Source organism: Glandiceps talaboti, chromosome 4, assembly GCF_964340395.1.
Source record: "Glandiceps talaboti chromosome 4, keGlaTala1.1, whole genome shotgun sequence".
NCBI classification, from domain to species: Eukaryota; Metazoa; Hemichordata; class Enteropneusta; family Spengelidae; genus Glandiceps; species Glandiceps talaboti.
The window spans coordinates 25,410,716-25,436,514 of NC_135552.1; the positions used below are offsets into that span (position 1 = coordinate 25,410,716).

Here is a 25,799-nt window from a genome sequence, read left to right on the forward strand (position 1 = left end):
TTTATCACGTACTTTCACTCACAAAGTGACCTGCGCACAGAAGTCACAGTAGCCTGATTAGATGTACCACTGTAATCACCGATAGTGTAGAAGTGTAAGTACGTGAGTGAATGACGGGGAAACAATAGATCAGCGATGGCAGACGTAACGGAGATAGAGCCTACGAAGCAATCGGTAAGTTATTTTTTATGAACTCACGATGCAAGTTTTTACACATTGTAAAAAGTTCAGATCAGTTGTGCGCGCATCATGCCAATGCATTAACAAAATCCATAGCCTAGGATGTCAGTCGTCTTGTCAAGCACAGTGACAGTAGTCAGTAGTGCCTACACATTATTTACATACGTACGTGTGGAGATACATGTGTGTGAAAGTTTGTTTAGATTTTAACATGTAGAATACAACAACCAAACACCTGTTAGTAATTTACATATTATGATTTGAAATTAATAGTTTATTAGTCCACAAAATCATTTTTTTCACTGTCCCCATTACCTAACATCATTATATATAGTATGTTTTTGTCCACTATTCTTATCAATATATAAAAGCTATTGATTCGTTATGTATATATACAATACACATATTTTCATTTGTGTGGAGATACATGTGTGAAAGTTTGTTTAGATTTTAATTAGTAAAACAAAAAACACATACAAATCAATGTACAAACACTTACTCTATAGTATATAAGTCAGCTCAACGATTCAATTGTAAATATCAATACATGAATTTCAATGTGTATTTCTGAGTCATGCTATGTATATCACTATATATAGTCATGGAAGTATAACGTGGGTTATACTTCCATGATCTAGTCTACTGTCATATTATGGGTGTATTATGGAAGAGATTCATGGTATAGTGTACATTATTCACAGAAACTCAGGTATAGTGGTCTGAGATAGAAAGCATCTGACTCAGCTAGTGTTAATGTTTGTCATCACACAGACCACAGACAAGAAACTGTGCACAGACTCATTAGAGATAGCAGCTTAGTGTTTGTAATATGCCCCCTGGGTATTAGTAATCAAGGGTTCAGACACAACCTATTGTTGTTGTATGTGGTAGATAGCACAAGTGGGTCAACAGTGACAAACAAGTCCTCTTTTGTGCAAACTTACATGTAATCACCCTGTGATCAAGAAAGTGTAAACATTGCAAGGCAAAAAAACAGTACACTGCAAGTTTATGGAACTAGTTTTCAGGATGCCTCCCTACTGAGACTATAATAGATTAATATATAAACCACTGTCACTTGTTTCAACATGTCGTCACAGTAGTTTTAGTTGTATCGTGGTAAACCGAGCAGAGTAAAGTCAATGGAATGTGAAATGTAATAGCTTTCAATGGAACACTTCTAAAATATCAAAAATAATAAAAGAATCAATGAATTTGTTTGATATTTGTTACTGTACTAATTTGAAATGAAGTTCAATTTTGTTCTGTCAATATTGAATATGAACAATTCTATTAAAGTTTAAAAATGTCCAAAACTGTTAGCACAAAATTCTGTACATTGGTAAGATTTGCCTGAGTAAGGTGTGAAAAAGAAAAATTCTGTTGTTCGATTACATTCAATTTTAAAATAGGTGAGGCAGTTTGATTTTTTATTTTATTTTTTTCAATTGTGAGTGTCTAGTTTTCCATTGTTTTCCAAATGGTCTCTGTGTTGTTTATTTCTTCCTATCAGATGTACAGTTATTAGAGCTTGGAATAATTTTTATGATATTGTCTTTTTTAAGTTGGTGTCAGTTTCTGCATGCACTATTTCTTGCGAGACTTCACGATTTTCGCAATTTTATTATTATTTTTAATATAAAAAGTTTAGGGTCGGCGTGAAAATCTAGGTGGGGTTGGGTAATCGGAACCAAACAACTTGGCCTAATCAAGGAGCTGTTTGTATCTGAGACAGTGAGAGTACAAATCAGACTGAATTGTGGGATAATCTCTTTCCTTTGTATTTTTGAAGGGTATTCATTTGCCTGTCTTAACTGGCTTCAACACTGTCTTTTTTTTAACATTCTGCTTTTATGAGTTGTTAAATTTAACCATAGACTGTTTGATTTAACTGTTAACTTATATAACATGTATTATCATATTATGGATCAATAGACAATGAATATATCAATATAACAGTGGAAAATGTGCTATCAGCAAACTAATACACAAATAAAACTATTGTTATTGCATATGGTAGATTACACATAATGATGCCTTGGTTGTATGGAATAGCTATAATCACCCTGTAGTCAAAATAGTGTAAAGACTGAATGAGGTTGAATATGCTGGCAGTTGAGAAGAAGTTGTTCTAAAAATACAACCCTGAAACAAATATAATAGAATGTAATTCCCTTCATAACTCTCAGTTTATATCAAATAACATGTTATATATTAAGTATTTTGTTTGTTCATTTGTTTTTCAGGGAGAAGTTGATGAGATGGATACAGAGAAGAGAGGAAATCGAAAACAAGTAGCTTCATGTAAGCCAGACCACTTAGACTTAATGTATACTATATATGATGAACCACCATGGTATTTATCATGTCTACTGGGTCTACAGGTAAGATAGTTGTATTTTATGTGATAGCTGGTAACTATTGTAGTGAGTTTATGATTTAGAGTACTTGCAATTTATGAACTATAGTGATGCTAGTATTGTATCTTTAGGTACAGTGGTTGATTTGTGTCACTCTAAATTTAGGTACTGATAGCCTCTTCCCAGACATAAAGTATGTGAATTTGAGTACTTGCAATTCTTCCACAAAATTACATGGAGATATCGTTATATAGAATCTGTGGGTGATTTGCATCGATGGATTTGTGTACCTACTCTCCCTCACAGAATGTTCACTGGCTTTGCTGAAGTTTTAAAACTTACAAATTACAAACAAGATGGGCAGTCCTTTTGCTACTAAGGTTGGGAAACCATGGTAACAGTCAAGGATGAAAGGGGTAAAAGTTACATAGTTTCCCATACAATCTACTATCAATTTGTTTGGGAACCCAGGTAAATTACTAGGGAACCCAACTTATTTTACTCGATCACCTACAATTGTGAATCTCCCAGTCTGAAGCTAAGAATTCAGAAAATGTTCTAAGACTTGTACTTCACTTTCATGATGCCTTCTCATGGTTACACACAACAAACTGTCACAGTGACAGAACTGGTTTAACCAGCAAAATTGTAAACTCACAATGACAGTTTTGTCACTGGAAAGCTGTAATGGGAGTATTGTTTTTTCCGATCAGACAACCAACAATATGTTCACTGAAAATTGTTGAAATACCAATGATTAGACATTGTACATGTAAGTAGGGGTCGATTGTATCAAGAAGTAGTACCTCAGGTTGAAATTGTGATCTCATTGGGGTTGCTGATTTTAGACTAGACACAAAAATCAATTGAATTGGATTGATTTTACAATATTATATGTACAGGTAGACAAATTAATATGTTTACTGACTGGTAATTCAATACTGTTCAATGTGTACAATATTACAAATAACTCATACGTATTTAAACCAAAAAACTGTTTTAAAAAATGCTCCAGTTGCAGCTACTATTGCAGCTTTTAAAAATATAAAATTTCAAAAATAAAAAGTACCTTCACTTTCTACAGGCTTCAATACATGTTTGAATGATTGGAATGTAAAATTCTTAAATTCTCATGTCAAAATGAATAACTTTGTCAATTTTTACAGCACTATCTGACTATGTTTGGTGCTACCATGGCATTACCCCTTATTCTGGCTATACCTCTGTGTGTTGAAGACAATACTCTTGTCAAGAGTGAACTCATGGGGACTATCTTCTTTGTCTCTGGTTTGTCAACTCTCCTTCAGTCCACCTTTGGATGCAGGTAATTTAATAATGATAAATTTATAAAGAAGATTTAGAGCTAGAGGGCACCTAATTTCTGCTAGCAGACTGTGAGGCACAGAAGGAAATGGAAAGAAATTTACTGTATGGTAATTAGAGGAAAAGTGGATTCACAGATGCTGGATACAGTTCACCTTTGACAATTGTTAAAGTGGCCATATGGATGAGGATTGTGCATTTATTTGGATTATTGATGTATAAAACAATTTTATCATGGCTTCCTACTTGGAAAATCAATGTGAAACAACATTAATAAAGTTTGTCTTTGTAACTTAATGCAGAGCAAAAAGCTAAAAAAAAAATGTAAAAAGTTTGTTATTGTACATACAATAAACTTTGTAGCATTCATTTATTGCCACCATTGTCACATAGAAATAAATTTGTGTGTGTTCTACGAAGACTTGTATCAAATTAAAAACACTAAATGTTTTATTATATCTGTAGTGTAGGAAACTTTCAGAACTCATGGAAAGTTAAAAAAGAAGAAACAATACAATATTGTATTATACATTTTAATGGTAAACTACCGAAGAAAAAAATATGGACAAAGATTCAATGACTTGTTGGAATGCAGAACTTAACTTTTTACATGCTGTTCATAGTAAAGTCATTTGCTGTATCACACAAGATTTGTACTGTATTGAGGACATGTATCATTTCTTAGCAATTTGTCCGCATTATAAGGACCTTCGAAATGAATTGTTACCATGGTGGTTTTGGTTAAACCCTTCCTATGATAAGTTCATTTCACTTTTGAATTCAGATAATATAACTTGTTTAAATAACTCATTTATTTATTTTGCAAGGAAAATTAGAGAGGGAATCTCCCTCTATGAACTGAAATGTTTGTAACATTGTTTGCTCTTTGGGCCTGTGGCTTTGCTGTTCTGAAATATATTGAATTGAAAAAGTCATTTGCAATAGGATAGTTATATACAATGTAGATTTACATTAGTGGTACTGCACTGACAACTTTCATGTAAAACGTTGATGTAAATATTGGTATCATTTTTGTAATTTATCCCAACAGACTACCCATTGTACAAGGTGGGACATACACTTTCTTGGTGCCAACATTTGCCATTTTGAGTCTTGAGAAGTACAGATGTCCAGCAAAGATTCCAACTGGTAACACAACAGCAGCACTTGAAATACCAGTAGATGCAATCAATGCAACAACTTCACTGCTGACAACTGCAGCTTCCTACATTGTCAATTCAACGAATCCTACAGACATAAATAATGATTTCACTGTTGGTTTTAGTGGTTTAGCACTTGCCAATACTGATCCTATTAACTGGAAAGATCGTATGAGAGAGGTTGGTATGGATGTTATGGCTATGATAAGGTTATAGCCCATACATGAAATATCTTGTCAATAAATCTTTCTAATTAAGCCATACATCACACATACCCCAAATAGTATTTGCATGAGTGCTTACAGTGTTATCTACACCTGTACTTTCATGAGCATAGCAAGTAAAAGTGCATCTGAAAACACTGCAAGTACTCATGCAAATACCCTGAGTACGCCACACTTGCACTCACATGTCATGGGGTTCTGTTATTAGTACAATATGTTTATCTGAAACAGCAATTTCCATAAAATGATGCAGTGCAATCATGCAATTTTGTGTGTCGCAAAAGATCATGTCCTCATTTGCATATCATTTGCATGCATGTGTGCAGTAATGTTTTCAGTATTGCACTGCAGTGAAAATACCAATAGACTAAGTATATGCACACACCAGTGTAAGTAATCACTGGTACATGATTGTGTAAAAAGATGTATGCTAACTTGCTAAAACCATATGATAAGTTTATGCTTTGTATTATGCAGATACAAGGAGCCATTATGGTGTCATCATTAGTACAAGTAGTTATTGGTTTCAGTGGATTGATGGGTGTTTTACTGAAGTATATTGGTCCACTGTCAATCACACCTACCATTGCCCTGGTTGGCTTTTCATTGTTTGATGTCGCTGGAAACTTTGCTGGTAAACACTGGGGAATCTGCTGCATGTAAGAACATCTCATCATATTGTCTTGCTTTGTTTAACTTGTTTCCTGTGGATCAAAGAATGAATCCTTTCAAATACAGACATTGAACAATAGATGCAGTGAATGAATACTTGTATTTTCCTTGTTTGGCTCAGCTTATACATTGTTACATATACTAAGGTAGTAGATTTGTGAATTCAATATACATTTGATAAGAATGATATGTAAAGTAGTTTGACAGAGTTCAATGGATTTAGTTAAAAAAAGATTCAACAATGAATCAAGTTGGGAAAGTGTTTTTATATTATTTGTACATACATGTTTTTGTAGTCAGAGTGGATATCTGTCAGACCTTTTGATAAGAAAGAACTATAGACAGACATTTTTTTACATTGAAATTTAGTTTTACTTCCAAACCAGAGTGACTATAGAGTTTCAATTGGACAGCATAATGTTACTACCAAACCAGAGTGACTATAGAGTTTCAATTAGGTGGCATGACATGTTCGTCTCACACTTTTTTGTTACAAATTACAAAAAAAAAATGAATAGTCACTGATAACAAGCGTGAACATGAAATGTTACATTTTATCTCACTGTGAACACAAACACTTTTATGTTTTGAATCTTCCTTGCCTCACCCAACAGTAATGTTGATTTGTGTTCACAGTGAGATAAAATGTATCATTTTATATGCTTGCATGTTATCAGTGTCTGTATTTTGTTTTATGTGATTTGGAACTAGAAAAAAGTTTGTGTGAGACGTATAAAACATTGTACTGCCAAATTAAATGCTATAGTCAGTCTGGTTTTGTTAGTACCAGTGGTTCTATCACACTAATGAAACAGTGATGGAAATGATAGAATTGCAATGTTATATGTCATAAGCCAGTGAGCATAGAAAACAAAGCAAAGGACAGAAATTCATTTTAAGTTACAAATTGTGAAGAAATCATCTTTTAGTCACAATTCTCTAGAAACATTTATGATAATAACAATAATAGCACTTGTAAAGTGCCATATATCCTACAAGTTGATAGGAGCTGAACACTACAAAAGCGATAAAAACTATTAGTGGAAAAAACACTGAAAGAATCACAAAAGTCACTGACAATAAAAGTCCCATGTAATAAAAGTCACTAATGATAAATGTCAGATATTTTGAATGGTGACATTTAAAATAGTCAAAGAGAAAACATACTTTTATAAAAGTGGCAAAAAATTAATAAACAACAGAGTGAAAAAAAGGTTATATTTAAATATACAAAATGTATTAACACACAAAACTGTTACATAAGGACATATAATTTCTGAACAAAAGTCATTTGTGTTAGATCATATTATGTACATCAACATGAAATGTCTATTATTAATACTGGTAGTATTGTAAACCATTTATCAATCTTTGTACTTCTGTTGACAGGACAATTTTTCTGATTGTACTGTTTTCTCAGTACATGAAAAATGTGAATGTGCCATCACCAGTGTATACAAGAAGTAAAGGCTTGCATATTTCATGGTGGCCTCTGTTCAAGTTATTTCCAGTAAGTACTTCTTCTGACGTCCTCCCTGATACCATATACTATTAGTATTACTACTGTTCTGATTGACCTCTGACATCTTAATGACCTCTGACCTGACATACTTACTGATACCATACTATTACTACTGTTCTGAATGACCTTTGACATCAGAAGTAACAGCAATTTACAATGTAAATCACAAAACCTGAACCAAAGCAGTAGCTGGCTTGATAGAAGTGCTACTTTCTATTGTCTGGCTCAACAAAATTCCTACCAAAGAGATATTTGTCGAGCAACACAAATAAAATGTCGCAATGTCAGTAAGAATTTTGTTGAGCCAGACAATAAAATGTAGCACTATTGGTAAGATTTTGTTGAACCAGGTGATAAAATGTAGCAGTGAAGTAAGCTTTGTCGAACCAAATGACATTTTGTTTCAGGTTTCATGATTTCAATTGTAGATTACATCCCAGTGTTCATACAACTATCGATATTTGTAACTTTTTGAGCTATATGTATATAGGTACAGATGAAAAGAGGCCTAAATAAAAGCAGTTAAAACTAGATTGTAGATGTCAGTTTTATTTCCCAGGTAGTTGCTAAAATAGAACTGGCCCTCACTTGTTGAAAGTGCCAGAAAAAAAAATCATCATATTATAATGGTAAAATAAAGAAAGCTAAGTGTCATTTGAACCAAACTAAAGTTTTCATTTTATCTTTGTTCATGCTTTGTCAACAATATTTCAACATGATATGTTTACGTCGTGAGCATCTAATCAAAAAGTGCAAGTGAGAATAAATGTTCATGGATTCAAGCAAGTATGTCACAAAATAGTAAAATTTTGTCTGAAACATATTTTTTCAACTCTCAGAACACAACATAAATGTTAGATTTCAGTTTTTTTAGTTCATTGCCATGTTGAGTACAATTTTTTTGGGCTGCTGTATCCAAATGTAATACATATCATTGTATTTTGATTTCACCAGGTGATACTGGCTATTGTCATATCATGGGTTATTTGTGTCATTTTCACTGCCACCAATGTCTTCCCAAACAACGAAAATAATTGGCAGTATGGAGCAAGAACAGATAAACACCTTGATGTCCTGGGGAAAGCAGCATGGTTTAGACTACCATACCCAGGTTTGTATATTGCAGGTATTTTGAGGTAGAATGCAGTACCCAAGTTTGTTTACTTATCGTGTTTTAGTAGCATATCATAACCAGGTTTGTATACCTACTGTATTTGAGTAGAATACCATACCATATTTAGAATACCAAATAATCACATCATCCACGGCATCCGTCGTGCACAAGGAGACAATCCCCATCCACGCCTACCGATCACACTTCCTCTGCTTCAAAACCTGTGCCATCTCTTGCATAACACACTGTTTGGATCGTACACGGACTTACTTCTGGAATCTGCGTTCCTTCTCGCGTTCTTTGGGTTTCTACGCTGCGGCGAGTTCACTCCCTTGACCGCATCATTCAGCCACCATACCCATCTCTGCTACGGGGATGTTTCGTTTTATCCACATCAGCGGTCTGCAGTTACGGCCACCGTTCATATCAAAGCATCGAAGACAGACCCTTTCAGGAAAGGTTTTGATCTACGACTGTACAGGACTTCCAATACAGTGTGCCCCGTCTCTTCGCTTTCACAGTTTGTCCAAATACGCACGGCTATGGCAGCAGCGGCTGAGGACCCCCTCTTTGTACTTCCCGACGGCTCACCCCTGACCGACCAAATTCGTCATCCTTTTACGCGTGGCACTGCAACGCCTGGGACTGGACCCTTACAACCACGCCGGACACTCCTTCCGCATTGGGGCTGCCACAGCGGCTGCAGCGGCCCACCTGCCAGACCATGTCATTCGCACGCTTGGACGCTGGAACAGTGACTGCTATACCACTTACATACGGACACCTTCACATGTATTACACACGGCTTTCCAAAAACTTGCTAATGGCTGCTGACTTCAAAACAAAGGCCATTGTTAAGTGTTTCATCTGTTGTTAGCTTTGGTTGGTTGTTTAGTTTCCTGTGTTTTTAGTTTGACTTACTTTCTTCTTGGTTTGGGGGGGGGGGGGGGGCCTAACGCTTTTCCAGAGTTTTTGCCTGGTAAAGGTTTTTTCTCTGGTTTTTAGTGCGAGGCCAGGTCCAAAATTTTAGATTTCTTTTGTGCGGGCATGACGAGTTGGTAGGTCCTAACTTGCGGCTGGCCACCATCCAGCACACCCGTGCACTCATACTTCCCCAGTCAGCACTCGCCCCCTCAGGGGCGCAGCTCTGCTGTCCTTTGGTCCTGCGTGATGAACAACACTTGCCGGCGGTTCATCCCTTCATCTCGCCCCCTGCTGTTGTCCGTTCACGCATTTCGATCCCCGACACCCTTTCCCCTCCGGTTCCGTGGAGGTCCCATCCCCTCCCTTGCTGGGTTCGTGGATTGGTGTCATTTCGGCGTAGCCACTTTCACCTCGGCGGTAGGGCCCTATGCCCTCTGAGGGCGGGAAGTGTCTTCATTTCGGCTAGTCGTTGTTTCCTCCCAGTCACGGACTCCGGCTCCAGCCCGGTCCTCCTGGGCCGTGAAACTTCGTCATTTCGGTTGATGTGGCCGTACCTCAGACCTCAGTCTGATGCTGGCGGCCACTCATTTCGATGGCCATTCAAAAACCGTAAAAAACTTCATTAAAACACTACAAATTCGCACAAATTACAAATTCTACCTCTCATCTCATGGGGGTACTTCGGTCTGGTCATGGCATTTCCACCCCTCAGTCTTGGGGACCGTACTTCGTACTTCTGCCCCCATTCGCCTCCAACTGGCATCACTCGGCCTCCAACAGGCCCCCAACTTGCCTCAGCTGGCACCACAATTCATACTCACCCATCTTGCCATCGACCAGATCAGTAGTGCCCTCTGCCCAAAGTGGTTTTGGTTTATGATAGATTTATTTGACATGTAGTTACCTTTGCCTTTGTTATGCGTGTCTTGTATTATTGCTTTAGTATTATTTTATTTCCATTAAACATTTGTTTTCTAACTTATCCGGATGTGTGTGTCAAATACAATATTTAACTTGTTAAATAAGTGTTTGACAACACAGGAAGGTACACACCTAGCAATTACATAACCTCTGTTTACAGACCATACCAGTCACACATTTATTGCCTATCACCTCATTCTTTCACAAGAATTCGCTACCATCATAGCTGTAGTACACTTCTCCACATTCCCACCACCACCCCTTTCAACCTCCTCTTGGCAACTGACCTGGTCTATGGCACTTTGGGGGACCGTACTTCGTACTTCTGCCCCCATTCGCCTCCAACTGGCATCACTCGGCCTCCAACAGGCCCCCAACTTGCCTCAGCTGGCACCACAATTCATACTCACCCATCTTGCCATCGACCAGATCAGTAGTGCCCTCTGCCCAAAGTGGTTTTGGTTTATGATAGATTTATTTGACATGTAGTTACCTTTGCCTTTGTTATGCGTGTCTTGTATTATTGCTTTAGTATTATTTTATTTCCATTAAACATTTGTTTTCTAACTTATCCGGATGTGTGTGTCAAATCGTGTTTTAGTAGCATATCATAACCAGGTTTGTATACCTACTGTATTTGAGTAGAATACCATACCATATTTAGAATACCAAATAATCTTATTCTTTGAAATAACAACACCATATACCTGTTTGTAATCGCACTGTCTTTACTAAGATTGATACAGGTTAATATATTTTCAGTGACTTTAATCAGAATACACTTGGTATCACCATATATGGATCAGTATACCAACAGTAATTACTAGATAAGATACATCTTACTAGTATCTATATTTTACTAACCATAGGATGTCAATGCATTTCCTCAAATGGCATTGACCTTTACTTTATTTCATCCTTGTAGGTCAATGGGGAGCACCAACTGTAAGTGCAGCTGGTGTGTTTGGTATGTTAGCTGGTGTGTTGGCATCCATGATAGAGTCAGTCGGTGATTACTATGCATGTGCTAGACTATCTGGTGCACCTCCCCCACCAAATCATGCTGTCAATCGTGGCATAGGCATTGAGGGAATATGTTGCTTCTTTGCTGGTCTGTGGGGATCTGGAAACGGTACTACCTCATATAGTGAAAATATTGGTGCTATTGGCATAACAAAGGTAATACCATGTTACCCCTGACTACAAATCAGTGTGACCTGGTTTGAGTGCGAGTGTGGTTGTATATGTGAAAATAAGAGATAGTGATGCAGTTATATACTGACTATCATCAAGTCATCACCACAAAAGAAGCCATGGTATTAGTAGGATATACAACTCAGCACCCATGTGCTTCATCATATATCCATAATGCTAAAATTTGAATTGAGTACAAAGACGACGTTTGCATTATGTCTAAGAACTGGCCAAAATGCCACGTTTTTCAGACAGAAGTTAATTATGTGATAGAGAATGATGTATTAGTAATGGCATGCAATCTGTGATATACAAATTAGATGTATCATAAAAACCTCTTTTAAATTCAGCCATTTTGTTTTTATTGGTAGGTTGGAAGTCGCAGAGTTGTACAATGGGGTGGAGCATTAATGTTGGTTTTTGGTATTCTTGGTAAATTTGGTGCTTTATTTACAACTATCCCTGATCCAATCATTGGTGGTGTCTTCATCATCACGTTTGGTAAGTATAAAGGTCTCGACAAATTGTCTGCAACGAAAAATAGAACCTCTGTGATGTTATGTAGAATTCTAGTATGTGATGTTTGGGGTTATGTACATAAAGTCATTTCTGTATATTGCAATAGTAGAAATTCAAATATTGTTACGATCATACAGTCGACTTCTCAACATTTTTAGCCCCCCCCCCCCCCCCATTGGGGACTATGTCTTCGAACACAGAAGACTTGTTTTTCTTTGAAATGTTAACATGTACTCTTGCTCATTTTCAGGTATGGTAACAGCTGTGGGTTTATCAAATTTACAGTTTGTGGATATGAACTCATCACGTAATTTATTTATTGTTGGGTTTTCATTATTCTGTGGTATGGTCATCCCGAACTATTTGAAAACTAATGAAGGTGCCATCAATACAGGTAAGGTGTATGCTTGAGTACTTCACAATGTTTATTTTTTATGTGTGGGAAAGTGCTATATAAAAACTAACATTATTCTTATTATTAAAGGTTGTGTAAATGTTTCTACTTTATTTGTAGGTGTTATTGAGTTAGACCGTATCATCACAGTCTTACTCAGTACCAACATGTTTGTTGGTGGATTTCTAGGTTTTGTCTTGGATAATACAATTCCTGGAACTCCCAAAGAAAGAGGATTACTCATCTGGAGACAACTCATGGGAGGTAAAAACAATACATTTGAATATTTTGTATAGAACAAATTTTGTAACTCATACTAGGTGTACCACAATGCAATATCCATGAAAATTATGTATATTGCAGTCAACTTGATACCATAGGTTCATTGTGTTTAAAGTACTTACCAGTGCACTTGAAACAGGAGAAATATACTTTGTCATGGACATGCAGGGATACCAGCCTAAAAAGTAACAATAGGGACAACATATACTATAGTCCCGCAAATGCAGGGAAAAGTACGATGACACATATAATTGATTCTGCATCAGTCATTTTCTTCTACTGTAGCCCCAAAGCTATTAAGCTGAGATAACTAAATTTCCTTCTCCTAAACCTGTCTACATACATAATGTGTAACTCCATAACAGTTCAAAGATGTATATGTCTTACATTATGCAGTCGTCTACCATAACAAGGGCACCATGCAAGTCCTCTTGACTTGTAATTTCTGAGTGTCCTCTTGTGAAAATGAAAATTACTCTCTTCATATTATACAACTATGTTATCAAAACAGCCACTAGACACCTGGTGGTCATTTCTTGGTCTGCAGCCAGCAACCACAGAAGGTCGTACCATTATTGGTCATTGTTGAAATTTGGGAACTTTGATACCCGTAAAACAAATGACTGTTTATTCTTTTGACTTTAATTGTTATTTCTAATCTAAGTCATTCAGAATGTTAATTAGAGTATGATCATTATGAACTAAGAGTGTCACCAACGTTAGTAATACTCTTTTGATATTTATTTTTTTTTAATTTTGAACTAACCGACCAACCCATCCTTTGAAGGCATTATGGTGAGAAAACATAGAATTAAGTACAACCACCCTACCATTAGGACTGAGATTTAAATACATATTAATGTAGCGTTCATTTTATCAAATTTGCTTGTTTTCCTTTTCCAATCAGAGGATGACCAAGATAGTGAGTCTGACAACCTCAAATGTTATGATCTCCCATTTGGAATGGATTTCATCCGAAGGACATACTGTATGAAGTTTGTACCATTCTGTCCTACATTTCAACAATGCTGGAGATGGAAGAAAGAACCAGTACCGCAAACAGAAATGATGAACGTGTCTGTTGTTAGTAAAGATAACGGAGAACCAAATTGTGCATAGAATTTGCATTTTTATGCCGAATGATTATACGGTTCCCAGTGTTTTTGCAAAGGTTGGGGAATCCTGGTAACAGAAAGAGGGTAGTAATGAGTACTAATATTTTATCCAATATGTAATATAATTTGATATTAAGCTGAAAGCTTTCAACTGCAAACTGTCAGTCTTGATAGATGGCGCTGTTCATGATTATACGGAGAATGCTCCCATAGATCTTTGGGAAAAAGTAGTGGGTAGCAATGGTTTGCTATGCGTTGTAACACATGACTGCATAATAAAACAAACAACTAGTTTGGATTAGGATTCAAAGGTACATGTGAAATACAGATGTCTGGCAGAGCTTTAGAAGTTGATCCAGAACAAAAGACTAATCCTTTGTGATCCTATTGGCTCCACTGATAAGATAACATTAATACGAGAACCTGGGATTGAAAACCTGGCCTTTAAAGTGGTATTGAACAAACAAGTAACCATGTCATGGGATTGAAAAGGTGGCCACTAAAATGTTATTGAATGAGCAAATAACCATGTCAGGGGGATTGAAAACGTAGCCTTTAAAGTGCTATTGAACGAGCAAGTTACTGTGCCATTAACCAAACAGATAAACAATCTCTCTTTGTTTTAAAAAGTTGGGTTTGTTATGTTATTGTAACTGTAAGCTAATTGCAAATTAAGTGTGATACATTTAGGACAGATATAGGGAAATTTTCTATTGTTACCATGGTAATAGTTACACACCAGGGTATATAACCATAGCTCCAAAAATTTGGAGGCATATGTCTTTGCTAAGGTTTTAAGATAAGAATAGGGAAAATCTGGTGAAAGTGCATGTTAGATTTCCATACCTTGTACTGTAGTTTGGTTCAAAAGCCCAGTAACAGAGGCAGGAAATCTGGTGAAATTTTCAGAGAGTTTCATAGCTTACCATAATTGGATTCAGAAGAAACATATTTCAAATAAGAGTGTTTACATATCAACTAACCAATTTTTATTTATCTCGGTTGAGTTTATATACTGGGATTTTTTTTATAGCATTCCCATGTTCCTAAATTTGGTTTTATAAAGGCAACCTTTTGCCACTAACCTATCAAGATAATGTAATTTGTAATGCATGAGTTTTAAATATAATTTTTAAGTTAATTTTTTGTATATATAGGAAAATACTGTATGGAAAACATTGAAATATTTGCTATGTATAATGTAGGTATTATGGATTAATGTTAATTTAATTTTTTTTTGTATAAAATAAAAAGAAAGGTGAAAGAAATGGAATGATTCATGATATTATTGTGAAAAGTTTGTTAAAAATCTTAAGTAACACTGTCAAATAACTCCTAAAATATTTACCCCAGGTGTTCTTTAGATACCATTATGGTAATATCGTATTACCTTGTTAAAACAAAAGCATTGTGCCCTTTGTTGAAGTGAGGGCGCTAACACTACTCACTAAAAAATCTACCATGCCTACCAAATGCAACAGACATGCTATTTATGCAAATTACGATTATGCAAGATTGATATTAACTATAAATATATGAAGCAGTTTTTCTTTCATTATTAAATGGTAATTTCTTTCATTATATAGGCCTATACTTCTGATAGATGCCCTGAAGTTTGCCTACGCAAGTTTTCTTCTGGGTAAACTATGTATAGTGATTGTGATGCTGTAATATAAAGACACGATTGCAAAATTTAAATGAAGTACTGAAATAGTTCATGTTAGTGTCCTTACAAAGTATATTTGTCTTTTGTCAGTATTTTATTCCAATGCTATTTTGACTATAAATACGTCGTCGGAGTGTCTATCATCCATTCCCTTAGTTTGTAGAACGTGATGAGTAAAACGCACATCTACAATGGGTAGTTTTGTAATCTGAGTAGGTAGTTATAGTATGCTTACGCTATGATTATACAATATATCAAAACTATACTAATAGTGAGAAAGTCAAAATTGGGTGTATACCACCTGAGATTTGGATCGTTTATTCTTTGACTGTTCTGTGTTGTACTTCCGATCTGAATATGGTAGATGTCAGTGACTGCACTGGTAAATAAAAAAATGACTTGCTGTATTTTGTGGACAAAGCAACACCCTACAATGCAATTTCTCGCTACAAAATAATAGTGCTATTTTAGATACTTGTTTTTTGCTCCAAACCTTGAAAATTGAAAATAATAGCTTCAAGTTACTGGCATATTTGGAGACAAATACATGTATATTGTGTAATGAAACAGATTTTGGTAACAGGGCAATATATACCTAATGTGTTGCCCCTTTGCTGGAGATAAAACTTGGAAGATGAGCCAAAGACTACATGTGACATTTAATTTGCTTCAGGGAGTAAGAGACATCTTCCTGGATAGAGACATTTAGCTGTCATTTCAGACAGAATGTTGGAATACTACAGTTTGTATTACTACTGAAAATTAGTTAAATGCAGCCATGAATTATAGTAATATTCAACATTCGCTTGTCTGGGCATAGTTGATAGATTATGGTTCCCTCCATCTATGGAAACTCACCACATATTGCACACACACACACACACACACACACACACACACTCACTCACTCACTCACTCACAAAAGGGGGGATAGACAGGATAATTTCAACACACCATGAACATCAGGGAAAGAGGTCTTCTTTGACACCAAAACTTAAAGACTGAATAATGAATTAACACACATATCAAACTATAGATTTACTTTCCATTCAAAACGTAATTTATTTTCATGCTGAAATATAACTCACAAACTACAATTTTGGTAAACAAATTTTGCTTCAAATGGCAGAAATGGTATAAATAAACAAAACTTTACAACGCTCTGTATATGCTAAAACAAATAATCACACAGAAGTAGAACTTGACTGATATTCTTCTTATGGACTTTACCTTCTACAGTTTCAAGTTTCTTTTGATACAATAATCTGCAATTGTAAATGTTCAGATTTCAAAGAATTGTAAACAAGTTGAAACATTCCATTTTAGAAAATTGACATTTCTACTAAGTTCTAGTAAGGCAGTAAATTGTTATCTCTCAGTTCACATAAATGGCAGTTTTAATCAACTTCTTCAACAGTTGGACCACTACCTGTGCTACCACTAGACTGACTATCAGCACCAGTGTTGTGACCACCATGTAACTTGGTCATGATAGGTGAACAAACTTTCTGTAACTCTTCTTGTTGGTAGGCAAACTCTTCTTTGCTAGCTAATGAGTTGTTATCTAACCAGCTGATTGTTTCATTGGCTTTGTTTAAAACAGTCTCTTTATCAGATTGTGAAAGTTTATTTTCTACAGTTGAATCATTCACTGCAGATTTCACACTGAAAGCATAACTTTCAAGGGCATTTCTGGCTGCGATCCTTTCTCGGTGTTCATCATCTTCAGCTTTGAACTTTTCAGCATCGTTGACCATTCTCTCTATGTCTTCCTTGCTCAGCCTTCCTTTATCATTGGTAATTGTGATTTTATTACTTTTTCCAGAACTCTCATCTTTGGCACTCACATTCAGGATACCGTTGGCATCAATATCAAAAGCAACTTCAATCTTGGGTACACCACGAGGTGCTGGTGCAATACCAGTTAAGTCAAACACTCCCAGTCTGTTGTTGTCTTTGGTCATTGCACGTTCACCTTCATATACTTGGATGGTGACAGCTGGTTGGTTGTCTGAGTAGGTTGTGAAAGTTTTGGATGTCTTTGCTGGAATACGACTGTTTCTATCAATCAGATTTGTCATTACACCACCAGCAGTTTCGATTCCAAGCGACAATGGGGCAACATCTACCAGCAGGACATCTTTGACTTCTTCACTCTTATCACCAGCTAGGATAGCAGCTTGGACTGCGGCACCATATGCAACGGCCTCATCTGGGTTAATTGACTTGTTTAATTCCTTGCCATTGAAGAATTCTTTAAGTAAACTTTGAATCTTAGGGATGCGAGTAGAACCACCAACGAGGACCACTTCATGGATTTGTGACTTGCCAAGTTTGGCATCACGTAGAGCTTTCTCAACTGGTTCCATTGTCTTGCGGAATAAGTCACCGCAAAGTTCTTCAAATCTTGCTTTGGTAACACTGGTGTAGAAATCAACTCCTTCATGCAATGAGTCTACTTCAATGGCTGCTTGGGTACTGCTGGACAGAGTTCTCTTTGCCCTCTCAGCTGCTGTTCTCAATCTACGAAGAGCTCTTGCATTACCACTACCAGTGATATCTTTTTTATATTTTCTTTTGAATTCTTGTGATAAGTGATTGACCAGTCTGTTGTCAAAGTCTTCGCCACCAAGATGAGTATCACCAGCCGTTGATTTGACTTCAAAAAGACCGTCTTCAATGGTTAGGATACTAACGTCAAAAGTACCACCACCCAAGTCAAAGATGAGAACGTTTTTCTCTCCTGTAAGTTTTTTATCAAGTCCGTAAGCCAATGCAGCCGCTGTTGGTTCATTTATGATTCGCAGGACATTAAGACCAGCGATTACACCGGCATCTTTGGTAGCTTGTCGTTGTGAATCGTTGAAATATGCAGGTACAGTGATGACCACATCTTTGACAGTTTCTCCAAGATAGGCTTCTGCTGTCTCTCTCATCTTGGTTAGTACCATTGAACTTATTTCTTCCGGGGTGAAAACTTTTTCTTCTCCTTTGAACTCGGCTTTCACTTTTGGTTTACCGCCAGCGTTGACAACTGTGAATGGCCATAGCTTCTTGTCAGACTGGACAGAGCTGTCATCAAATCGACGTCCGATCAGACGCTTGGCATCAAAGATGGTATTCTTGGGATTCATAGCTACCTGTCCCTTGGCTGCATCGCCGATCAGTCGTTCGGTGTCGGTGAAGGCAACATAGCTTGGTGTTGTTCTGTTGCCTTGGTCGTTGGCGATGATTTCAACTTTCCCGTGCTGAAAAACTCCCACACAGGAGTAGGTAGTACCCAAGTCGATACCGATGGCTTTCCTCTGCATATTGTATTGTATGTAAAACGTATGTTATCTCACACTAGAACTTCTGTAAGTCTTCTGTGACTTCTCGTCTCGAGTCTTTTTATCTCGAATTCTGACTGACTGTGGGAATGCACTCATTTTTAAAGCCATAACGAACTTTCTCGATTCTTCTGCACAGTACATTTCTAGCACTTTCCCCAAACCCGGAAGTCGTGCGTTTATTTACATCTCGAACTTTCTACAACTCTCGTGTTCTCTCGCGTGCTTTTGGATTCACGATTGAAGGACTGCTCGCTAGATGGCGCTGTTTATTTTGAACAATATTTGAAAGCTCGGCCACGAAACTCCTCTTCCTTGTGTAGACCCGTACCCGAGATGATTCTTCTATTTCAAAGTTCGAATTCAATAAATCTTTAAACCTATGTATAGTCAAATTACACGGTCACTATTTTGAGAAAGAATTCGAAATTAATTGCGGGCAATTTGTCTTTCTCAGTTCCCCGCAGGTGTAAGATAGATTTGACCATGGACGCCTGATGCATGTATGAACCCCAGACCACTAAAAATAGTGATCTGAGTATGAACGTTACAGTATCACCACGTTGAATGCCGATACCATAACAGACTAGGAGTGTGATACATCGTGTCAAACTCAAGTCCGATGTGTTCTGAAGATTGAGCGGTAGGAGTGCAGTGAGAATAAAGTCTCATGCATATTTCATATTTCCTCCATCTTGAAGGATGAATGATAACTTTTTTTCATTGAAAATAATTTTGTGTTTAATTCACAATTGCTTCTGTCAGTGCTTGTGTCTTAAATGGAAAATCTTCAACATCCATTTCAGCGTTGGTCATTCTGACTTCATTTACAGCAGATTTGGAAATCCAAGGCTGAACTAAATGATAATAAATGTAAAAATAAATAAAGAACATATAAAGTTGGACAATTATATAAATTACCAATAAAAAAATATTTTAGTATAATTTCGAGTCAAAGTATATGTTTACATATATAAGATGTGTGAAAAATGACGTCTGACTGAAACTGAATCACTTAATTTCTATTAATAAAGTGTTGAGAGGCAATGGTAAAATGACAAACGGTCTTAATTATGGTGGATGATAAAAGAAGTTAAATGAATTCTGGCTAGAAAATAAACCCTTTTGAAGTTCTTATACATATATGTACCTGTTATATTGCCGGAACACTTTCAGATAGATTTTGCTGTTCACATTTTAATTTATTGTTTGGCCTTTGAAATGGGGGAAAAGACAAAAGATCCTGGTTATTCATTGTGTGGAGGCGCTAGTCCATGAACACATTTTGATACATTCTTGAAAGCGAGGCGCTTAGAGGCACATATTGCAAGGATGCGGTGACCGCCATATTCTACGTGATTCTTCGTAATTTGTCCGAAAATTTAACCTGATTAGCCAGAATGGATGAAGACGAGAGGCAGAAGAAGTTGCAAGCTGGCAGAGAAAAGGTAGGAACCAAAATTACTCCGAATCAACCCAGTATAATGGCCTTCTGCAAATATTTTTGTTGAACTTTTGGGACGGTCCCCCAGGGAAATTGATACCGCTGTGATCCCGCTGCATAACAACAAATGCAAATATAAATTTTAACGATCAATTACATAATAATTAAAACCACTTGTCATTAGATAAAAAGGCGCTTCTGTGATAATTCATTCGATGGATGTGTCTTGATGACATCTAATGAAATGTCACTGTTGACACGTGTCAATGTTTGGGTGACGTTAGTCGAGTATCCGGAAGACGACTAGTCCAGCTGATCGACCTTATCGCCGAGTTCACATTTTATTTTTTCTGGGGTCATCGCATTCATTGTAACCATCCACTGGCATTGTGTACCGTAAGGCATAACAAGTAGTAGGTCAGATTGTCAGTGATTAGATATTCCACTTGATGGTCGTCACTGCTGCTGAATTGAAATTGTCTAAAAATACATGGAAACATCTGTTGAAAGTTGTTCTAAAACCTGTTGCGATATACATCACGGTTACATGATCATACATGTATATTGCTTGTCTGGTCTATCTATCACAGTATCAGAGGTATCATTATATATGTAAATGAGAACCGGATGATGACTGTGTGGTTAAAATTCTGATAAATGTTAATCTATGACTTATAATTGTAATTGTAAAAGTGACAGGTCATACAGAGACAGTAAGTTCAAATAACAAATGAACTGTCCTGGAACTTTTGTTTGCAATACAATTGATAGAATATTATCATGAGAACAAAATATATTGTAGCATTACTGCACTGTTTTATGATATATTCATGAATATTGTACAGTTATAAATAATCATATGATAATTTTCATCAAGCCATTGTGATGACATTTGAGCACTGTTCTGATATGTATATAGGGAAATTGGGACAATATGATAGCTGTACAGGAGGAATGGAACTAATAGTAAACTAAATATGAAATACTATTATTAAAATATCCATTAAATATTTGCATACTACAAATAAAATCAATTTTCAGTTAAATACAAATAAATGATCTTTTGTCAGTAGTATGTCTTCATTTAGATTACAAATATACCATGTTTGACTTGTAGTTGTACAGATGTGGGCTTACCTACAGCTGAGTTGCAGTTTTCCTGTTTTTTCACAGATAAGCAGATGAAATGTGGAGAAATAGGCAGTATTAAATGTATACAGTATCAAATACATTGAAACTAACAGTTATTGTCACAGCTCAGATATCACTTTATTAGTTCCAGATAGAAACCGAAAGTCATATAAAAAAAAACTATCTCAACAGTGATTTGATAAATTCTGACAGAAAATAATCTAAAAGTGAAGTTTTATGTTAACAGATTGATATCTTACTAAAGTTTAAGACTTGCCTAGCATCCATACTGTCATAGATGATTCAAGTGTCATCTTCTTCAGTTTTGTTCAGTCAGCTGTGCTCTTCCTATAAAAAGTATCTTGGTAATATACAATATAGATTTTTACGTAAACATAAGACTCAAGAGTCCATGTGTACCAGGAATACTTGACACTACTAACCCAAAATATGAACTGTAAAACTGGAAAATTTTGCTGAAGACTTATTTTCACTTATTTTGTTTGAAAAACAGGAACCTGAAAATAAGTAGTGGCTAAAATGCCTTTTTGTAGATAAAAACAGCACACCAGAAATTTGTAAACATTAATATTTGGGAACTACATGTACATGTAGTTGAAGACTAATTTCCTAAAATAGCCAAATTTTATAATGGCAAAAATATCTTGGTTTACAGTATTTCATACTCTACACTACCTGTATGTTTATGTTGTAACATGTAGGTTGGTATCACATTTAAATGCTTTTAAATCTTTAAGTTCGTCTTCAGATAGACTACACCTTTTGTGAATCTATGTGTACTTATGTGAAACCTGTAGGAATGATAAAATAATGAACATAATTTTTGTCATTATTTAAAAAAAACCTACGATTTTGCATGATGACCATGTGAAACAGTTTACCATTAATAACACCATATACCATTTTCTTCATAGCCATCACATTGTAAATATTTCATCACAATGATCACATATTATACAATCTACATTCACCTGTGTTCAGTAGGATTGACGATGACATCTCCTTCTTAGGGCCCTCTACAATTATGCTTTAAAATGTGTAGAAGTCTTATCAGATTCAATGATTTGTACATATTTTTTGTTGTCAAATTATAGAGAGTAGATTCAGAAGGGAAGAATTATGAGTTGTGTCGTAAAAACAGTTGGGAATTTCCAAACTCAATGTTTACATTTGTAATATAGCATTACTGTAAAAGCAATACATGATACGTGTATCATTACATGTATTATAATTATATCTCAGTCCCTCTGTGTACTGTACTGTACTGTTCAAGTGCACGGTTTACAAGGTAGTTGAATATTTCCTTCATCTGGTGGTCTTGAAAATGATTTTGTTTATGACAGTGGTAAATTATACTGTAGAAATCTAGTACATGTATGAAGCACTGATGAATAAGTAAAGTTTGGATTTCGTATATCATCAGAGCTTTTGCCAGATTTTTTTCACTCTGAGCTTTCCGTAAAGTTATGGTCAACTATAACTTTCATTTACTAGCTCACCAGAATATGTTCTAGTGTTTTAAATCCTAAGGCAAAATGAGTCATATTATAAAAAATATAGTATTATATATTATACAATGAAACTCATATTGGATCTTGATTTGTCAAAGTACATTGTGTAATCCTAAACAATAGATAAAACATCTACCTGTACTATAGGGTTGCTGTCTTATCATGAATACAAGATAACATATTGATTACTGCTGAACCTTCTAGAGGACATACAATGTACCACAGTCTCCAATCTGATTAAAATCCAATGTGGTGAAAGCATCTAAATGCTTTATTTACCTCTATTTCCATCATTTTGTGTCGGTTGTTTTTGTACCTAGTGAAGGCGGCGATCACTTGGTACAAAAACAAACGACACAAAATGATGGAAATAGAGGTAAATAAAGCATTTAGATGCTTTCACCACATCAAACTTTAATCAGATTGCACAGTCTTATGATAGAAGGCCTGTGAATGTACTAAATGCTTATTCTGAGGTGCTCTCAATTTGGTCTCTGTGTTATCTCTACTGATTCTGTATTTTGATTAAAATAACATTCCAGTGTGTGGCAATTTTCTTTTTATACACCTTGTTTAAAATGACTGAAAATGAAATTCAAGCCATAGGAATTCCTCAAATACCTCAAATCTATGTGTTTAGTACATAGTGGTTTGTTAGGGCTTATGCAAGAAATGGGTCAATTTTACCTACAGTTTGTTTTTCCCCAGAATTTTGACCTTTGGAAAATGATGGATTGATGTCTGGGACTGTACGTGCAAATAGATTTGTTTACCCTTTTGTTACTGGAATTCTTACCCAATAATAAAATAGTGTTAAAATAGATATATGGAGCTTCTGATTTCAAACTTGCATACATATGGAGTAAATAAAAATGAAATCGAAGCAGTGGATTTATTGATTTTATGTCTCCATGAAAGCTGCCTTTGGTAGCAATGACATAATATTATATTAATTAATGGCTAGAGTGAGAGATTATTGTCAACCTTTAACTATACTTTATGTTCATCTCCAAAAGATTAAGACCAATTAAAAAGAGATATTGATTACTTTCCCAACATTATGAATACTAGTTCTGAAGTTATTTTCTCTTACTATACCTGTAGCTGTGGTGAGTCACTGTGTTTGACAATGTGAGCAGTGTTGTTGTTAGTGTAGTAGGTGGCTGCTAGAATAATCTTGGTTTTGCATTGAAATTGTGCTGTAACTATGCTACATTTTGTATATACAAGTTGTATATGTAGAAAATTTGGTTTTTTAGTGTTTCTTCAAGTTATCTTGTGAAATCAAGCAATTTTCAATCATAATTTGCAAAAAAAAAAAAAGATTGATTGCATTGGCTCTGTATCAACATTGTGTTTTATACTACATGTATCTCAAATCCAACCCTAGTATTTGATATTAGTGTAATCAAATATTAATTCATTTTAAATTATTAGGAAATCAATCTAGAAGAACATATCTCACACTGACTAGACCAGTCCTCACATGGAATGTTGAATCTCCTTTCCCCACATGCACTAAATCCTATTTGAACCTATTTAGTTGAATTAGTTCAAAACCACTTTTATTCAAATCCATTGGTCAGTTTTCTTGTTGTCTTGAACCGATTTAACTGAATTGATTCATCAGTTCAATTTTGAAATAATGTGGGAACAGGGCTAATGTTTTTAAAATATGAATATAATTTAGACCCACAGTTTATATTGATGACAGGTACAGTAATTGCCAATTATCTAAACAGAATACCAGGTGGTTAATACCTCAACTTGATCACCAACTTAGTTACATCAATTTTTGGAGTGTGATACTATCCACATACATGCACAAGACAGAAATATTACTCAAATATAAAACCATTTCAGTTGATATTATAACTATACACAAATAACACACACAATTATACTGGTATTGATATGTTGGCAGAAGTCTATGTTTACATACATGTAGAGTACTAGGGGTGGTGCATTGTTGGGAAGTTTTCCAAGGTTATGTTTAAACTTCAAAGGTCAGGTTCTAGCATTACTGGTAGTATTATGTAATATCAGTGAAAACTTCAAACATGTGATCTTATTTGAGGTCATTAGTTGAAGGCTAATAAGGTACCTTCCCTCAATAAAGATAAAGCTCTGGCTCCCTGTAGTGTTATGGTTAGAGCACAGGATTAGCAGTTGGGAGGTCACGGGTTCGAATCCCCCTGGAAACAGGGGATTTTTCTGTGACAGGCCCCAACCCAGGGTGAGTGTTCTACAGACTCGATGGGTAAGCTGTATCACTCAGCCATGTCTCACTCACAAGACGAGTGCTAATTTGGGGGGACTCCTGGCGTAATGACTCGAAAAGTCGGGGATGATTACTCACATGGAGCCCGCAGGTGCTATGTTTGCCGGGCCTGGGTGACTCTCAGTCTGGGATAGCCTGTGGACTGACTGGGAAGGCCTTGACAGTTCCACAGCAACGTGATATAGAGCGTGCAACATAGCCCTGTCACGTAGTCCCTAACCTGAATGGATCTCTAGCATTTGTGTGTGTTTGTGTGTATTTGTCTGCATAACAGAAAATCGCTGGGAAGCAATTCCCAGCACAAAAAAAAATTCAAAAAGAAAAGAAAAGATAAAGCTTAGCTTGTAAATGAGATTACTGTATTCATCAACAAAGTTGAGAAACTCATTTTCATTTATATCTGGGTGTTTAGCCAGGGTACTTCTAACCATTACCACATCAAAATGCAAGTACAATGTTTTCATTTTTGTTAATATAAATGCTCCTAATCTCTGCAAACTGAACTGTCAGCA

The 25,799-nt window shown here is 35.9% G+C and overlaps 3 protein-coding genes across 5 annotated transcripts in view; 2 read left to right on the forward strand and 1 right to left on the reverse strand.

Annotated features, from left to right (window-relative positions):
- The first annotated feature begins 51 nt into the window (after nucleotides 1–51).
- LOC144433580 (solute carrier family 23 member 1-like) lies at nucleotides 52–13,983 on the forward strand. The gene is made up of 12 exons (XM_078121896.1): nucleotides 52–174; nucleotides 2,427–2,564; nucleotides 3,707–3,864; nucleotides 4,915–5,203; nucleotides 5,725–5,906; nucleotides 7,309–7,429; nucleotides 8,396–8,552; nucleotides 11,326–11,579; nucleotides 11,966–12,095; nucleotides 12,364–12,507; nucleotides 12,628–12,771; nucleotides 13,697–13,983. Exons 1-12 carry the CDS (start codon nucleotides 136–138, stop codon nucleotides 13,906–13,908), a joined length of 1,968 nt encoding a protein of 655 aa, XP_077978022.1. The 5' UTR covers nucleotides 52–135; the 3' UTR covers nucleotides 13,909–13,983.
- Nucleotides 13,984–16,607: 2,624 nt separating this feature from the next.
- On the reverse strand, nucleotides 16,608–18,982 carry LOC144434557 (heat shock 70 kDa protein-like). The gene has a single exon (XM_078123025.1). It carries the CDS (start codon nucleotides 18,879–18,881, stop codon nucleotides 16,968–16,970), a length of 1,914 nt encoding a protein of 637 aa, XP_077979151.1. The 5' UTR covers nucleotides 18,882–18,982; the 3' UTR covers nucleotides 16,608–16,967.
- A 1,233-nt stretch (nucleotides 18,983–20,215) lies between these two features.
- Nucleotides 20,216–25,799, forward strand: part of LOC144433543 (uncharacterized) — a 105,800-nt gene continuing 100,216 nt past the window's right edge. For all 3 annotated transcript variants that reach the window (XM_078121854.1, XM_078121855.1, XM_078121856.1), the window contains exon 1: nucleotides 20,216–20,347. In XM_078121854.1, the coding sequence (XP_077977980.1) occupies nucleotides 20,300–20,347 (48 nt within the window). In that variant the 5' untranslated portion in view covers nucleotides 20,216–20,299. The remainder of the gene's footprint in view (nucleotides 20,348–25,799) is intronic.

Coding starts and splice junctions, on each gene's coding strand:
- LOC144434557 (XM_078123025.1), bottom strand. CDS start 18,881: ATGCAGAGGAAAGCCATCGGTATCGACTTGGGTACTACCTACTCCTGT.
- LOC144433580 (XM_078121896.1), top strand. CDS start 136: ATGGCAGACGTAACGGAGATAGAGCCTACGAAGCAATCG. Junction 3,865..4,914: donor CAGTCCACCTTTGGATGCAG/GTAATTTAATAA, acceptor TTATCCCAACAG/ACTACCCATTGTACAAGGTG. Junction 7,430..8,395: donor CTCTGTTCAAGTTATTTCCA/GTAAGTACTTCT, acceptor TGATTTCACCAG/GTGATACTGGCTATTGTCAT.